The sequence below is a fragment of the Oncorhynchus clarkii genome, chromosome 8, assembly GCF_045791955.1.
Source record: "Oncorhynchus clarkii lewisi isolate Uvic-CL-2024 chromosome 8, UVic_Ocla_1.0, whole genome shotgun sequence".
In the NCBI taxonomy this organism is placed as follows: domain Eukaryota; kingdom Metazoa; phylum Chordata; class Actinopteri; order Salmoniformes; family Salmonidae; genus Oncorhynchus; species Oncorhynchus clarkii.
The window spans coordinates 9,298,764-9,317,479 of record NC_092154.1 but is presented as its reverse complement, the minus strand read 5'-3'; the positions used below and the strand labels follow the sequence as shown (position 1 = coordinate 9,317,479).

The 18,716-nt window shown below is 44.6% G+C and overlaps 1 protein-coding gene across 1 annotated transcript in view; it reads right to left on the bottom strand.

Annotated features, from left to right (window-relative positions):
* Positions 1-18,716, bottom strand: part of LOC139415690 (uncharacterized) — a 69,280-nt gene that overhangs the window by 31,413 nt on the left and 19,151 nt on the right. The window contains exons 4-6 of the mRNA XM_071163808.1: positions 11,896-12,007; positions 9,702-9,763; positions 7,464-8,086 (exon numbers count right to left, since the gene is read on the bottom strand). Coding sequence (XP_071019909.1) covers positions 7,464-8,086; positions 9,702-9,763; positions 11,896-12,007 — 797 coding nt within the window. The remainder of the gene's footprint in view (positions 1-7,463; positions 8,087-9,701; positions 9,764-11,895; positions 12,008-18,716) is intronic.

The following is an 18,716-nucleotide window of genomic DNA, read 5'->3' as shown; positions in this document are numbered from 1 at the left end:
TTTCCGTCTGTAATAAAGCCCATTTGCGGGGAAAAACTAATTCTGATTGGCTGGGCCTGGCTCCCCAGTGGGTGGACCTGGCTCCCAAGTGGGTGGACCTATGCCCCTCCCAGGCCCACCCATGGCTGCACCCCTGCCCAGTCATGTGATATCCATAGATTACGGCCTAATGAATTTATTTAAATTGACTCCTTATATGACCTGTAACTCAGTAAAATTATTGAAATTGTTGCAAGTTGCATTTATATTTTTGTTGTTGAGTTTATTTTATTTTTACAGGGACAGTGCACATTAATCAACGTTTCAGTAAAAGTGCCGGTTTTAGCCAGCCGGCTAATTTTCAACCGCAGTCCCTGGGCAGGTTATTAAAACCAATTACAATACAGACAATCAATGAGCAGTGAGCACACGTAGAGCAACATAGGACAAGCAAGACGTAGCATACAGACAAAGCAACATAGGACAAGCAAGACATAGCATACAGACAGAGCAACATAGGACAAGCAAGACATAGCATACAGACAGAGCAACATAGGACAAACAAGACGTAGCATACAGACAGAGCAACATAGAACAGGCAAGACATAGCATACAGACAGAGCAACATAGAACAGGCAAGACATAGCATACAGACAGAGCAACATAGAACAGGCAAGACATAGCATACCGACAGAGCAACATAGAACAGGCAAGACATAGCATACCGACAGAGCAACATAGAACAGGCAAGACATAGCATACCGACAGAGCAACATAGAACAGGCAAGACATAGCATACAGACAGAGCAACATAGAACAGGCAAGACATAGCATACAGACAGAGCAACATAGAACAAAAAGCAGCAAGACAAAATTCATAAAAGCAACACACCTCACAAGCTACAGACAACAGACAACATGGAAAGCGGCAATACACAGCTAGGGATGATGTTCACACATCTGATTGACCTTTAGCCATGTCTTCATGCATTTTGTGAAAGTGTGATATGTGGTGCAGTTATGTGTGTCTGATGGCAGTGTATTCCAGACATGGGAAGCTCTCACAGAGAAAGCGGATTTACTAAAGGTGCTTTTCCTCAAGGGAACTATACAGTCACCTCTCATGGCAGACCTTGTGGATCTGCTGCCATATGTTTGGGTTTTCTGTTTAACAAAAATACTGAGTGGAGGGGGAGCCAGGCCATTTAGGATCTTGAATACAAGACATGCGTCGGTGTACTGCACAAAACAGTGATGATGGCTATTGGGTTTCTTATCAAGCATTTTGAGAGCCTGTTTGTAGACAGACTGAGTAGGTTTTAATGTTGTACAGCAAGCTTGGGCCCAACTAGTCAAGCAGTATGTTAAGTGGGGGAGTATAGATTTGAAGTACAGTTTTGCTACCTCTGTAGTCAAACAATTTAGTATAAATCGGATATTAGCTAGGTTGAATTTGGTTATCTGAATGACCTTTTTCACATGCTTTTTAAAAGAGAGGTTGGAATCAAGTATGATGCCAAGGTACTTAAAACCAGATACCACCTGGAGCTTCTCCCCTACACGTAGACATCTGACTCAGTAGCATCTGTTGCCCTCTTTGTGAAGAACATGCAAACAGTTTTTTTCACATTGAGATGCGAACACAAGTCACTGAGCCACTTTGTAACCTGGACCATTACAGTAGTGAGTTCTTGTGCAGCTTGTTGTTTGCTCTTTGCATGCACATATATCACTGTATCATCTGCATACATTTGAACTTCAGACCCAGTACAGACAGAAGGCAGATCATTAATGTACAGGCTGAACAGGAGGGGCCCCAGTATTGACCCTTGGGGCACACCCACATCATTGCTAAGAGTGGGCGACAGCTCATTGCTTTCTCTGACACACTGAGTTCTGCCTTCAAGGTATGATTTCATCCATCTCAAGGCATCGGAAGAAAAGTAGAACTTGGACAATTTTGTGATGAGAATCTCATGGTTAACAGTATCAAACGCCTTCCTTAGGTTCCAGAAACACAGCCCCAACAACGCCCCCTTTGTCCATCTTGGACTTCACATTTTCCAGAAGAAAGCAGTTGGCCGTTTCTGTGGAGTGTTTCACTCTGAAGCCAAACTGCATGGAGTGTAATGTGAAGTGGCTGTTGTTGAGGTGGGCAATCAGTTGTTCTGCTACACACTTTTCAACAACTTTTGACACCACAGGTAGTATACTAATGGGCCTGTAGTTACTCACGTCAGCAGGGTCGCCCGATTTAAAGATGGCCGTTATTATGGCCGACATCCAGACCCTTGGAAACACCACCTGACCAATAGATGTGTTGGTGACCTTAGTAATGGGGCCAATGAGTGACTCTTTGTAGTTTTTAAGAAAGGTAGAGTCCAGCCCAAACACATCTTTGGCTTTAGAGTTCTTTAGTGAGCTAATCACCTTGTTCACCTTTGACTCAGAAACCTCCCTTATGATGAAGACAGGTTGAGCATCATTTCCTAGCACTGAGCCCAAGAAACCAGTGGAGGGGTCCTGTGTCAGTACCCTGACAGAGTCAATAAAGTAGGAATTGAAGGCTATTGCTATTTCGACTGCATCCTGTGTTATATTGTTATTCACCATGATTTCTAGTCTTTTTGCAGTGTTACTATGGTCTTTCCCTGTTAACTTTTTTTAGATTCTCCCAATCAATTTAGAATTTCCCTTTGCTTCACCAATTATGTTAATAAAAAAGTTTGCCTTGGCCTGTCTGATTTCTTTCATCACCTTATTTCTCAACATGGTAAACCTACGTCTGTCATGCTCTAATTTGGATCTTAGGGCTATTTTTAGAGCATAATCTCGTTCTTTCATCAATTTCCAGATTTCTCCATTTAGCCAAGGAAGAGTGCTCTTTTGGCCAGGTTTGGATTTGATTTTCTTTAGGAAACCATTTTTGTAGTCTGGATTGTGGATAGAAAAACCTGACTATCAGCTTCTACATCTGTTTAGGACAAGAGATCATTCCAGTTAATTCCCTTAATTGCGTTTTCAAAATAGTTTAATTCACTCTTAGGTATTCTTAGTTGATCCGGCTTTACATTCCAATAAGGGAAAAAGACATTGGCGGAGACAGTGTAACGTTCAGGCCAATACATTCTAGTTCATTATCACATGACCACTCAATTTGTTTACATCGGATATGTTCTTTAATGTAAATCATCACACCCCCTCCCTCCTCTTCCTCCAATCCTGTCTCTCCTGAAGACATTGTGGCCAATCACAATCACAGCAGCATATGGAGATGTTTTATGGAGCCAGGGCTCTGAGAGGCAGAGGAAGTCAAGGTTGGAGTCTGTGAGTAGATGTTGAATTTGATCACTTTTTGGAATGACACTACGAATGTTCAAGTGCCCCCCTAGTAGTCCCTTGGGCTTAGCTCGTGGGTCCCAGATGACTCGAGATGGATTGACACATTGAAAAAAGTTACATTTTCTGTGTTTTCTGGCGGTTGGGTTTCGATTTGATTAGGGGCAGTTCGGTAACGCAATTAACAATCCCCCCCGCCTGCACTGGATGCGGGGAACTAATTAAAACAGCTTGCGTACCAGAAGCAGAGTCAGCGATCGCATATAGCGACTTGAGTATGTTTGAAGAGTCAAAATCTATCCTGGAGCCGGGTGAGTCGAGAGAAACCATGGGACCATAGCACTCACCCACTTCCACAGCGGTGACGATCAGTGGACGAGGCCATCCACCGCTTTCCACTCCGGTGAGTATCACTGGCTCGGTGATATTAGGCCCAGGGTTGAGGCTGGCTCAGTGATGTTAGGCCCAGGATTGAGGCTGGCTCGGTGATGTTAAGCCCAGGGTTGAGGCTGGCTCGGTGATGTTAGGCCCAGGATTGAGTTGCACATCCCCAGAGAGTAGGAGGGTAGTGAACAGGTAGTTTAAAAGTTTCTGATAAGTGTTGGACCTGTGTTTGTTACGCCTAAGCGGTTCAGTGGAATAGGGAGCGAGGATTGACTTGGCCATTATTCAGAACATTATGGTATGCTGTGTACTGTCCGCTCCAGTGGAACGGTGAACCAATGTGTTTGGTGTTGGTATTCCCCGGTAGTAGACTGATTGTGTCATCCCAGCAAAGACACACTGAGATTATCAGTAGAGCAGCTACATAACTGACAACCATGGCAAAGTACTGGAGATAAAACACATAATTGTGCTTTAACTCTTTGCATGAGTTACTTAGCTGGGGTCGGCGTACACCTGATGTTTTAGATAAAATTACAGCATTCGTATGAGAAGCTTCAGTATACAGTATATGTTCAGTATACATCTGATTTATTTTACTCCACATATATTGTATTTGCTGGATAATAATATAACTGACAAATGTCCCACTGGGCCAAAACTGCTTGAATCAACGTTGTTTCCATATAATTAAAAAACAGAAATGAAATGTGACGTTGAATTAACATGGAAAACTGATTGGATTTGGAAAAAGTCATCAATGTGAGGGATTTTTTATTTATTTATCACCCAACGCTTAACATCCAAAGACATTTATTGTTGACAACTCAAACAAATGTAAATTAAAACTAGACGCTGAAATGACGTCTGTACCCAGTGGGATGGAGTTGTCCATTCTTAGGGAACTTTAGGAAAAAGGACCCCAGGATGTGGTTGTAGGGGATATAACCTTGTTAAATATCAACTGCCACGACAACAAAAAATATTTGTTTTTTTTTTGCTGCTACTGCAGGTAAAATGTACATCTTATCAAAATGGAAATCAAAACATGCTCTATCAACATGACAATGATGGAACTAGGTGATGTCATATTTGATGACATCACCTAGTATTCTATATACAGTGCCTTGCGAAAGTATTCGGCCCCCTTGAACTTTGCGATCTTTTGCCACATTTCAGGCTTCAAACATAAAGATATAAAACTGTATTTTTTTGTGAAGAATCAACAACAAGTGGGACACAATCATGAAGTGGAACGACATTTATTGGATATTTCAAACTTTTTTAACAAATCAAAAACTGAAAAATTGGGCGTGCAAAATTATTCAGCCCCCTTAAGTTAATACTTTGTAGCGCCACCTTTTGCTGCGATTACAGCTGTAAGTCGCTTGGGGTATGTCTCTATCAGTTTTGCACATCGAGAGACTGAATTTTTTTCCCATTCCTCCTTGCAAAACAGCTCGGGCTCAGTGAGGTTGAATGGAGAGCATTGGTGAACAGCAGTTTTCAGTTCTTTCCACAGATTCTCGATTGGATTCAGGTCTGGACTTTGACTTGGCCATTCTAACACCTGGATATGTTTATTTTTGAACCATTCCATTGTAGATTTTGCTTTATGTTTTGGATCATTGTCTTGTTGGAAGAAAAATCTCCGTCCCAGTCTCAGGTCTTTTGCAGACTCCATCAGGTTTTCTTCCAGAATGGTCCTGTATTTGGCTCCATCCATCTTCCCATCAATTTTAACCATCTTCCCTGTCCCTGCTGATGAAAAGCATGCCCAAACCATGATGCTGCCACCACCCTGTTTGACAGTGGGGATGGTGTGTTCAGCTGTGTTGCTTTTACGCCAGACGTAACGTTTTGCATTGTTGCCAAAAAGTTCAATTTTGGTTTCATCTGACCAGAGCACCTTCTTCCACATGTTTGGTGTGTCTCCCAGGTGGCTTGTGGCAAACTTTAAACAACACTTTTTATGGATATCTTTAAGAAATGGCTTTCTTCTTGCCACTCTTCCATAAAGGCCAGATTTGTGCAATATACGACTGATTGTTGTCCTATGGACAGAGTCTCCCACCTCAGCTGTAGATCTCTGCAGTTCATCCAGAGTGATCATGGGCCTCTTGGCTGCATCTCTGATCAGTCTTCTCCTTGTATGAGCTGAAAGTTTAGAGGGACGGCCAGGTCTTGGTAGATTTGCAGTGGTCTGATACTCCTTCCATTTCAATATTATCGCTTGCACAGTGCTCCTTGGGATGTTTAAAGCTTGGGAAATCTTTTTGTATCCAAATCCGGCTTTAAACTTCTTCACAACAGTATCTCGGACCTGCCTGGTGTGTTCCTTGTTCTTCATGATGCTCTCTGCGCTTTTAACGGACCTCTGAGACTATCACAGTGCAGGTGCATTTATACGGAGACTTGATTACACACAGGTGGATTGTATTTATCATCATTAGTCATTTAGGTCAACATTGGATCATTCAGAGATCCTCACTGAACTTCTGGAGAGAGTTTGCTGCACTGAAAGTAAAGGGGCTGAATAATTTTGCACGCCCAATTTTTCAGTTTTTGATTTGTTAAAATGTTTTGAAATATCCAATAAATGTCGTTCCACTTCATGATTGTGTCCCACTTGTTGTTGATTCTTCACAAAAAAATACAGTTTTATATCTTTATGTTTGAAGCCTGAAATGTGGCAAAAGGTCGCAAAGTTCAAGGGGGCCGAATACTTTCGCAAGGCACTGTATACTAAATATCCTACAATGTCAGGAAATACTAAGTGTAGGAAAATCTGGGGTTCTTTTACAGGTTTTCTTCCTAACATTCAGAACCATGCTAGCTGCTGATTGATGTCTGCTACTGCTTCTTTTGATTATAATTATTTTAGACGTGTCCTGTGATGTGTTATACGTGTGAACGTCGGGGTGGGCGGGATCAGTGATAAGCGTGAACATCGAGGTGGGCGGGATCAGTGATAAGCGTGAACATCGAGGTGGGCGGGATCAGTGATAAGCGTGAACATCGAGGTGGGCGGGATCAGTGATAAGCGTGAACATCGAGGTGGGCGGGATCAGTGATAAGCGTGAACATCGAGGTGGGCGGGATCAGTGATAAGCGTGAACATCGAGGTGGGCGGGATCAGTGATAAGCGTGAACATCGAGGTGGGCGGGATCAGTGATAAGCGTGAACATCGAGGTGGACGGGATCAGTGATAAGCGCGAACATCAAGGTGGGCGGGATCAGTGATAAGCGTGAACATCGAGGTGGGCGGGATCAGTGATAAGCGTGAACATCGAGGTGGGCGGGATCAGTGAAGTGTGAACATCAAGGTGGGCGGGATCAGTGATAAGCGTGAACATCGAGGTGGGCGGGATCAGTGATAAGCATGAACATTGAGGTGGGCGGGATCAGTGATAAGTGTGAACATCAAGGTGGGCGGGATCAGTCATAAGTGTGAACCTCAAGGTGGGCGTGATCAGTGATAAGCGTGAACATCGAGGTGGGCGGGATCAGTGATAAGTGTGAACATCAAGGTGGGCGGGATCAGTCATAAGTGTGAACATCAAGGTGGGCGGGATCAGGGATAAGCGTGAACATCAGGGTGGGATCAGTGGTTGGTCTGTATTTTGCAAAGTAGAAAACAACTTTACAATGGTGATTACAGTGTAAAAATGGAAGAGCTTTGTTACCTTGTAGAAGAAAAATACAACGTTGGGGAAAGAAACATTTGATTGATTGATTGATAGTTAGATGTAACACCTACTTGTCCTGTATCTGTATCCTGGTCCAGTACAGAGGCTTCATGGGACAGGCTGGTTCCACAGCAGGCTTCCTGTGGGGTTTATCCACCAACACACCTGGAGGGGGAGGGGGAACACAGCCTGGTGGAGGTGGAGGGGGTGGAGGGCTGTAGCCTGGTGGAGGTGGAGGGGGTTGAGGGTTGCAACCTGGTGTAGAGGTTGGAGGAGGGCCGTCAAGTCCCTGGGTCTGTTTTGGGAAAGGAGGAGGGGGAGGTGGAGGAGGGAGAAGGGGGGAAGAAGAGGGAGAAGAGGGAGAGGTAGCCTGTCCAGACAGATTTAGACTGATAGAAGCCAGGCCCAGTCTCTTAGGCACGTTGAGGGGGGGTTGGGGGCCCAGCCTGACACCTCCCTCCTCATCCTCAGGGGTTCTGATAAAGGTTTGACGGTCCGTCTGGACGCACACGTTGTGGACGGTCCGTTGTGAGAGGTCATCTCCCGTGGATACGGCAACGTCTCGGAGGTCTCCACGACGGTGGTGCGCACCCAGGGCCAGGTCGCTCTGTAGCCGGGCCAGGTTGCACTCCAGGTGGAATACACGCTCCTCATTGTCCCCTCTCACCTGGCGCAGCTGCTTTCCAAAGTCGTCCTGCAGTTAAGGTTAGGGTTGTGTTAGGGTTGTGTTGGAGGTTAGGGTTGTGTTAGGGTTAGGGTTGTGTTATGGTTAGGGTTGTGTTAGGGTTAGGGTTGTGTTTGGGTTAGGGTTGTGTTAGGGTTAGGGTTGTGTTTGGGTTGTGTTGGGGTTAGGTTTGTGTTAGAGTTGTGTTAGGGTTGTGTTGGGATTAGGGTTGTGTTGGGGTTAGGGTTGTGTTGGAGTTAAGGTTGTGTTAGGGTTAGGGTTGTGTTTGGGTTGTGTTGGGGTTAGGGTTGTGTTAGGGTTAGGGTTGTGTTGGGGTTCTGTTAGGATTGTGTTAGGGTTAAGGTTGTGTTAGAGTTGTGTTATGTTTAAGGTTGTGTTAGGGTTAGGAGTGTGTTAGATTTAGGGTTGTGTTAGGGTTTGGTTGTGTTAGGGTTGTGTTAGGGCTTGGGTTGTGTTAGGGTTGTGTTAGGGTTGTTAGGGTTTGGGTTGTGTTAGGGTTGTGTTGGAGTTGTGTTAGGGTTTGGGTTGTGCTAGGGTTGTGTTAGGTTTAGGGTTGTGTTAGGGTTTGGGTTGTGTTAGGAGTGTGTTAGGTTTAGGGTTGTGTTAGGGTTGTGTTAGGAGTGTGTTAGGTTTAGGGTTGTGTTAGGAGTGTGTTAGGAGTGTGTTAGAAGTGTGTCAGGTTTAGGGTTGTGCTAGGAGTGTGTTACGTTTAGGGTTGTGTTAGGGTCGTGTTAGGAGTGTGTTAGGTTTAGGGTTGTGTTAGGGTTTGGGTTGTGTTAGGAGTGTGTTAGGTTTAGGGTTGTGTTAGGGTTAGGAAACTAATTTTTGTATTTTATGTAAAGGAAGAGGAAAAACAGCTGTAGGACCTCCAGGTCTGTAAATCTGTGTCTGGGTCGCAGTTAGCAAAGGAGATGTAGTACTGTGCTCTACTGACCTGTAGTACTGTGCTCTACTGACCTGTAGTACTGTGCTTTACTGACCTGTAGTACTGTGCTTCACTGACCTGTAGTACTGTGCTCTACTGATCTGTAGTACTGTGCTCTACTGACCTGTAGTACTGTGCTCTACTGACCTGTAGTACTGTGCTCTACTGACCTGTAGTACTGTGCTTTACTGACCTGTAGTACTATGCTTTACTGACCTGTAGTACTGTGCTTCACTGACCTGTAGTACTGTGCTTCACTGACCTGTAGTACTGTGCTCTACTGATCTGTAGTACTGTGCTCTACTGACCTGTAGTACTGTGCTCTACTGACCTGTAGTACTGTGCTCTACTGACCTGTAGTACTGTGCTTTACTGACCTGTAGTACTGTGCTTCACTGACCTGTAGTACTGTGCTTCACTGACCTGTAGTACTGTGCTTCACTGACCTGTAGTACTGTGCTTCACTGACCTGTAGTACTGTGCTTCACTGACCTGTAGTACTGTGCTCTACTGACCTGTAGTACTGTGCTCTACTGACCTGTAGTACTGTGCTTCACTGACCTGTAGTACTGTGCTTCACTGACCTGTAGTACTGTGCTTCACTGACCTGTAGTACTGTGCTTCACTGACCTGTAGTACTGTGCTTCACTGACCTGTAGTACTGTGCTTCACTGACCTGTAGTACTGTGCTCTACTGACCTGTATCTTCTCCATCTCCTCGTTGCATTCTCTCTTCAGCTGCAGGAGGGCTGCCTGGTGTTCTGGAGGACAAGCAGACCGTGATGAAATATACAACTGAACCACAAGGCGGCAGTAAGTCTGTATAATCAAAAAATACATTTCCATATGGTTACCGTACATTTTATATGTGTTCTCCTAAAGATTCTCATGACAACTATTTATAGATGTACACTGCCAGTCAATAGTTTGGACACACCTACTCATTCAAGGGTTTTTCTTTATTTTTACTATTTTCTACATTGTAGAATAATAGTGAGGACATCAATTCTATGAAACAACACATATGGAATCACGTAGTAACCAAAACAGTGTTAAACAAATGAAATATATTTTAGATTCTTCAAAGTAGCCACCCTTTGCCTTGATGACAGCTTTGCACAATCTTGTCATTCTCTCAACCAGTTCATGAGGTAGTCACCTGGAATGCATCTCAATTAACAGGTGTGCCTTGTTAATTTGTGGAATTTATTTTCTTCTTAATGCGTTTGAGCCCATATTATGGCAAGAACAGCACAAATAAGCAAAGAGAAATTACAATCCATCATTACTTTAAGACATGACATGGGGCGGCAGGGTAGCCCAGTGCTTGGAGCGTTGGACTAGTAACTGGAAGGTTGCAAGTTCAAATCCCCAAGCTGACAAGGTACAAATCTGTCGTTCTGTCCACTGTCCCTAGGCCGTCATTGAAAATAAGAATTTGTTCTTAACTGACTTGCCTAGTTAAATAAAAGTTAAATAAAAATGAAGGTCAGTCAATCTGTAAAATGTCAAGATCTTTGAAAGTTTCTTCAAGTGCTGTCGCAAGAACCATCAAGTGCTCTGAGGAAACTGGCTCTCATGGTTCTTACCGCCGTGTCTTTGTGAGATGCAAAGGAGGTGAATGGATGATTGTGTTGGGGTGCTTTGCTGGTGACACTGTTTGAGCTTAGTGGCAATATCATTTGTTTTTCAACAGGACAATGAACCAACACACCTCCAGGCTGTGTAAAGGCTATTTGACCAAGAAGGAGAGTGATGCATCAGATGACCTGGCCTCCACAATCACCTGACCTCAACCCAATTGAGATGGTTTGGGATGAATTGGACCGCAGAGTGAAGGGAAAGCATCCAACAAGTGCTCCTCATATGTGGGAACTCCTTCAAGACAGGCATTGTTGGACAGGCATTCCAAGTGAAGCTGGTTGAGAGAATGCCAAGAGTGTGTAAAGGTGTCATCAAGGCAAAAGGTGGCTACTTTGAAGAATGTAAAATATAAAATATATTTTGATTTGTTTAACACTTTATTTTGGTTACTATGTGATTCCATATGTGTTATTTCATAGTGTTGATGTCTTCACTATTATTCTACAATGTAGAAAATAGTACAAATAGAGAAAAACCCTTGAATGAGTAGGTGTGTCCAAACTATTGACTGGTACTGTGTATTTCTATGATAATCAGCTGGTGCCTGTGTGAGCACAAGGAGTGGCCCCTGCCAAACACACTTGATGTGTTATCGGATGGATAAGAATTTAAGAAGTGAACGTAACAGTTCCTGGCACCATAGCACACACAGCCCTGTCCCAAAACAATGCCCTTGTGACATCAGTCGTCTAGAGACCAGGCAGCCTTCTGCTGTGGACAATCACAGGGACAGGGTGGAGGATTGTTGACCTTCCCATTTGTATAGTATGAGTATTTACCTTCCCGTTAGACCATGGGATTTTACATTTACTACAGAGAGCATTGACTCTCTCTCAATTTCACTCTCACTCTCTCTCTCTACCTATCCACTGTTCTGTCTCTATTGCATACTGTAACTTTCAGACGGGGTTAATTTAATTTATATTCCAGACAATTTAGGAAGTACATTGAAATTCCAATTATTTTCAATGAGGCAAATGGAATTGGAATTGACTGTAATAAAAATGGAATTGAACCCATAGAGCTCAGTTAGTCACAGCTAAGAGCTGGCCTGGCTGGCTGCATGGGTCAAGGCCACGGGCTGAATCCTAACTTGAGACCTGTACATAGAACTTGAATTTTCATGCAACTCTCTGTGACATCATTGAATCTGTTATATAATCAGAGGCATACCTCAAGTTAGCGTAGGGTTCCACCCATAGTGGATATTTGTTTACTATACATTGCTTTTTGTCCTTTGGGTCCTTACCGGCTTCTGTGTATTTCAGTCCCACTTTCTCCTCCTTAGTTGGGGGCCAGATGGCCTGCAGACGGCCTGGGGTGGACCGGTCCTCTCCATCACCTGGGGTCGACGCCCGCAACTGGTGGGCAGAGCCACAATATTTTTTTAAAAATTATTTAAAGACAGTCTATATTTCAGGCATTAAGCACTTAACACATAAATGAATGTCCCAGCAAACTGTGAAAGTTCCTACAACATTAGGGAACTCTTCAACAACGACAAAATAATGTTCCTAACTGATTACCCCATTGACTCATATCAGACGATAGAGAGAAATGATGGTCAGATCAAGACAACATACTTTTGAATCAGTTTTCTTTTCAGGAGTCTTGAAGGTTCTCTCAAAGATCCAGGCCTTCCGCTTCACTGCATCCTGGTCCCACCTCAGGGGCCTGGGGACGAAAAAGGCCTTGAACTCATCAAATGCCACCTCCGCCCTGGAGGGAGGCTTCTGAGGTTCCTTAGGTTCCTTCGTTTCTAGAGTCTCAGAAGGTTCTGAAGATTCCGGAGGCTTTATCACAGACCGTCCTTGAGTCTTCTCTTTCTCTGTATCCTGCTCTGTCTTTTCTGTCTCTGTATCCTGCTCTGTTTTTTCTGTCTCTGTATCCTTCTCTGTCTTCTCTTTCACCTCCCTCACTTCCTCAGGTTCATCGCTGAATTCTTTAGACTCTTCTGACGGCTCGGACTCCTTCCTCTCCTCTCCTGTAGACTCCTTCCTCTCTTCTCCTGTAGACTCCCTCGTTTCCTCTCCTGTAGACCCCTTACTCTCCTCTCCTGTAGACTCCCTCATCTCCTTTCCTGTAGACTCCTTACTCTCCTCTCCTGTAGACTCCTTCATCTTACTGTTGTCATCCTTCTCCATGTTCAGGAGCTGGGAGAGCTGGTCCAAGAAAGTCCCCTGCCTCCTGCGAACCGTCTTCTGCTCTCTCCTCACAGGCTTGTTCACACCCAGGTCTGATGGTGATGGTGGTTTGATCAGGGCCACTATGTCCTGATCCGACCCTGCCGCTCCCTTCTTTAGGGTCCTCAGACCACTGAAGAGGGCAGGCAGCTGGAGGGGCTTCTCCACCGGGGAACCGAGGGAGAAGGTGGCTCGGATGGAGGTGGTGCCAGGGGGAGGGCCACTGGTTGGACCTGGGGTTGAGGTTGGTCCCTGGGGACTTGTTGGGTGAGAAGGCCCGGCTGTAGACTTTGCCTCTGCAGGTGCTCTCTCTGTCACTTCAGAGGACAGCATAGTTTCAGAGAGACAAGACACCACCCTGTCATTCCCAGTATCGGTCTCTCCTGTCTCCACTACTGCCCCAGTGATACTGTCTGAATCTGAGTGTGGGTAGGTCTCCCCTCTCACCTTCACCTCAATGCTAGACCCACATCCTGGCTCCTCAGTCTGTCCTGTAGTACCAACAACAGTCTCCGTTTCAGCGACTGTATGCTGCTGCTCCTCAGAAACAGGTTCAGTCCTGATCATGGTTAGAATCACAGTTGTGTTGTTTGAAGATGGTGTTCCACTGGTGTCAGGTTTACCAGCTCTTACTGCAGTAGGGTTAGCAAGGTCTCTGGTCAAATCATCATCAGGTGTTGGTAAGTCTTGAGGTTTACCAGCTCTTACTGCAGTAGGGTTAGCAAGGTCTCTGGTCAAATCATCATCAGGTGTCGGTAAGTCTTGAGGTTTACCAGCTCTTACTGCAGTAGGGTTAGCAAGGTCTCTGGTCAAATCATCATCAGGTGTTGGTAAGTCTTGAGGTTTACCAGCTCTTACTGCAGTAGGGTTAGCAAGGTCTCTGGTCAAATCATCATCAGGTGTTGGTAAGTCTTGGATTTGCTTATCATCTGTACATGTTTCCTGTGTACTGCTGCTTGCTGGATTGGTTTCACTGTCTGTTAACCAGGTCAGTATGTTGTGCTTGTCTGTAAATTCATCTGTGTTGTTGCGAACATCCTTTGCGTTGTATTTGTCATCAGTGTTAGTGATTTCATCACTTTTTAACATATCTTGATGAATTATGTCTGTGGATCTGTACAGACGTTGCTGGTCAGTTGTCTCTGACTGGTCTGTACTGGGACAGTCAGTGTCTACGTCCTGATTGGTGCTGCCTGAGGCACACTGTGTGTCTGTTTCTATAGGCTCCTCCCTACTGCAGTCTTCTGATGCTCCACTGTTCCTATGTTTGTCTATGGACACTCTCAGTTCATTTTTTAAAGAATCCATTGGCCCCACATATCCTTGTAAGTGAGATGTCCTTTCTGGAATGCAGCCATCCGATTGGTCTGTTGACCCACCATATCCTTGTAAATGGGTCTTCTTATCTGCGATGCAGTCTTTTGACTGGACAATACATTTACCATTTGCATCTTCCTCCTCTAAGTCCATGATGTCACTCTGTGCTTCTGGAATCCATTGAGTCAGACCTCCATTCCTGTCACAATCCACAGAACAGCTAGTCCCTGGTGGCATCCCATCGACAGACTCCAATTCCCTGCAGCCCTCTGTTCCAAATACTTCCTCTCTCTCATTGGTCCGTACAACTGTGGTGGGGGTGGTGGATTCTCCATTCTTCTGCACCACACCTACTGCACTTGAATCCCCTGCTGTCCTCTCATTTCCATTGACTTCAACAGATGTTCCATGACTGCTATTGACGTTCCCGGGAGAAGTGTCTGTCTCTTCAGAGAGAGTCCGGAAGAACTTCAGGACCGGCGTCTCGACATCAGGCCGCTGGAACTCGGAGCGGTCGGAGCGGGTGAATATGGTGGAGTTGGAAGAGGCCTTCCCCTGAGCAGCAGCAGTGTTGCCGTTAGCATTCATGTTTACTCCATCCATGTTTGAGATCTTTATCCAGGTCTAAATCATCAAAAAATAAATCATAACATCTAATAGGATTCCGTTCCAAAGCAGATCCAGTGATCGCCCCACACACCGTTCACTTTAATGTACTTGAATCTGTCTCTAATCCAGGTAATGCTGTGTTAGTCCAACACAATGTGGCCATTCAGTGTTGACAGGAAACAGTACATCTGTACACCTCTCCAGAAACACATTCTGCGTCTGCTCCAGAGGAAAATAACTAAGGCATCTAAATCCAACTATTAAAAAAAGAAATATTCAAACTGATTTTCCTCTTTTTTGTAGCCACTGTAACAGCTGATGGAAGTTTGAGTAGTTATATTCTTTGAAAAGTCCTCCAAAAGCTGTGGGTGTTGATGGGGATACCATATGCCACCAAAATGTTTTGTGAGGAAGAAACATCAGCATGGAAAAAATAACCAGAAGTGGTACTTAGTCATGCAGTGAGTTACCAGTATTGTTTGCAACACATTCATGAGCTCTATCATTTAGCTTTAATAAAAACTCTATCACCAGTCTCATCTTCTCCTTCTCTGTTCAGATCCCCATCTTCTGTTCAGATCCCTGTCTTCTGTTCAGATCCCTGTCTTCTGTTCAGATCCCCGTCTTCTGTTCAGAACCCTCTAGCTTTTTCTCCAACTAGACTGTAGCAGACCTCATCCAACTCTCCAGCTTTGTTACCTTCTCTCTTCACTGAAGACAGTCTGTCAGCAGCAGCCACAGTAACAGACAGTTGGTCTGGTTCTCTCCTCCACAACCGACCCTGACGCTTCTCCTCCTTCCTTCTCTCACTAAAAAACAATCCTTCCCTGCAGTAGACTTTAGCAGTCCTCCCCTTCCAACGCTCCAGCCTCTCCTTTCCTTCCCTCTTCACTGAAGACTCTGTCCACAACAGTAGTGGCCATAGTGTTTGAAGGGAATCAGACTACACCCTAAGAGCTCCCCTTTGGAGTGGTACTCTGGTGTCCACCCAGACAACAGTACAACACAGAACACCACACCCAGATTGACGTGCTGACTGATTGTAGGTTAAACAGGGCTGATGCAGTAGGATCTGGAGTAGGATATGTACTCTGGTGAGCTATTCTATTCAACTTCCATTATACCCCTTCAAGCATGGCTGGATCTAACACACATCCACTTTGTTCCTCAATTCGTCGACAAAGCTTAATTAGACTGTGAAGTAGAGAGAGAATTCCTTCTCCCAGAACTCAGGAGTGGTAGCCTATTAAAAAAAGTAGATGTGGAGGTCTCCAATCTCTCTTGTGAACTGACTGACCAACACAACAGTAATCAGCTGCTTAGTCAGTTCAATCTTATTGTTCAATCTTATTTACATAGAAAGTTACTGTTGTTTTCTTACATGGTAATATAAAGGTAGAAAGGAGTTATGAACAGAAACGTTTTAGAGCTATGTGAAACAGACACAATCAATTACAAGGTTATGGTAGGAATGGGAAGGTAGCCTAGCGGTTAGCGCATTGGGCCAGCGACCCAAAAAGGAGCTGGTTTGAACACCAGAGATGACAAGGTGAAAAATGTATATGTTGTGCACTTGCGCAAGACACACACAGTCTAATCGCTCCCGTAAGTCACTCTGGATAAGAACGTCCAAAATGTAATAGTTGTCTGTTGTGCTTGGAAAAAGCATCTAGTTTCCATGACTCTATACATTTCACTTCTCATACTTGTTTGATTTGGCATGCTATCGCCACATGGTGTATGTGTATATAACTTGGGTTGAGACTTACAGTATTGTCTCTAAGGCTGCTGCCTAACCCAGACTGCAGTACTGCTGATGATTAGGCTTTAAATGACATTTTAGTCATTTAGCAGATTGCTCTTATCCAGAGCAATTAGGGTTAAGTGCCTTTCTCAAAGGACAGATTTTTCACCTAGTCATCTCTGTGATTCGTATCAATAACCTTTTGGTTGTTGGTCCAACACTGTTAACCACTAAGCTACCTTAGTCATAAGGGATTAAAATGGAAGGAAAGAGGTTTTATGGTTCAAAGTCGATGAGTCACACGGTGTGTGTGTGTTAGTAGATCTTTGACTATTGCTAAAATCTTGGTGCAGATTTTCAGGCTGTTTTAATAATCAGCAAAACTCCAAACCTAACAAACATTGTAGTCTACTACACATTACGTAGCATTTAAAGATCATTAGTTACTCTAGAAACAGACATGGCCATTGAGAGATTAACTGGGATACTTGGTGTGACCGGTATAGAGCAGGCCAACAACACCCCGCCCTGCTTAAACAGTCAGACCAGGCGCCTGTCAACGGGTAGCTGCTAGAAAAGATAGCTGGTGGCTAGCAGAAATCCACACACACACACCAACTATTCATCGGTGGTGCGGTTAATGAGTTCTATCTCTCATAGCCTGGTTCCTCTCTAGGTTTCTTCCTAGGTTGTGGCCTTTCTAGGGAGTTGTTCCTAGCCAACGTGCTTCAACACCTGCATTGCTTGCTGTTTGGGGGTTTTAGGCTGGGTTTCTGTACAGCACTTTGAGATATCAGCTGATGTACGAAGGGCTATATAAATACATTTGATTTGATCTCGTTAGTTCACACACATCACCTAAAATAATACATAAATAATTCTAATGAAATAAATCCCTTTTAGATGTAATAGGATTTCCATGACTAATAGTTACTATCACTCACCACATACGAAGAGTTTCTTTCCAAAACGCTAAATATTCATTTTTAGAAATGTTGTAAAGTTATATTTTATTGTTTAACATCTAATCATGGCATGAGGTTGTTCAATACTTAGGAAAGTATTCAGATCCCATCCCTTTATTCACAATATTTTTATTTTTTTTTAATTTTACCCCTTTTTCTCCCCAATTTCGTAGTATCCAATTGTTGTAGTAGCTACTATCTTGTCTCATCGCTACAACTCCCGTACGGGCTCGGCACATCCAACCCGGAAGCCAGCCGCACCAATGCGCCGGAGGAAACACCGTGCACCTGGCCACCTTGGTTAGCGTACACTGCGCCCAGCCCGCCACAGGAGTCGCTGGTGCGCGATGAGACAAGGACGCCCCTACCGACCAAGCCCTCCCTAACCCGGGCGACGCTAGGCCAATTGTGCGTCGCCCCACGGTCGCGGCCGGTTACGACAGAGCCTGGGCGCGAGCTGGCGCTGCAGTACAGCGCCCTTAACCACTGCGCCACCCGGGAGGCCCCCCTTTATTCACATTTTGTTACGTTACAGCCTAACCTAAAATAATTATAAAAACCTGTTTTTTGATTTGTCGTGATGCCGCATTGTGTGTAGATTGATGAATAGAATAAGGTTCTAAAATTGGATTCAATTGTTATTTCCCCTCATCAATCTACACACAATACAGCATCACGACAAATCAAAAACAGGTTTTTAGAAATTTTTTGAACGTTTTAGAAATTTACAGCCTCAAGTCTTCTTGGGGATGACGCTACAAGCTTGGCACACCTGTATTTGGGGAGTTTCACCCATTCTTCTCTGCAGATCCTCTCAAGCTCTGTCAGGTTGGATGGGGAGCGTCGCTGCACAGCTATTTTCAGGTCTCTCCAGAGATGTTCGATCGGGTTCAAGTCGGGGCTCTGGCTGGGCCACTCAAGGACATTCAGAGGCTTGTCCCGAAGCCACTCCTGCATTGTCTTGGCTATGTGCTTAGGGGCGTTGTCCTGTTGGAATGTGAACCTTCGCCCCAGTCTGAGGTCCTGAGCGCTATGGAGCAGGTTTTCATGAAGGATCTCTCTGTATTTTGCTCTATTCATCTTTCCGTTGATCCTGACTAGTCTCCCAGTCTCTCCTGCTGAAAAACATCACCACAGCATGATACTGCCACCACCATGCTTCACCTTAGGGATGGTGCTCCAGATGTGACGCTTGGCATTCAGGCCAAAATGTTAAATCTTGGTTTAATCAGACCAGAGAATTTGGTTTCTC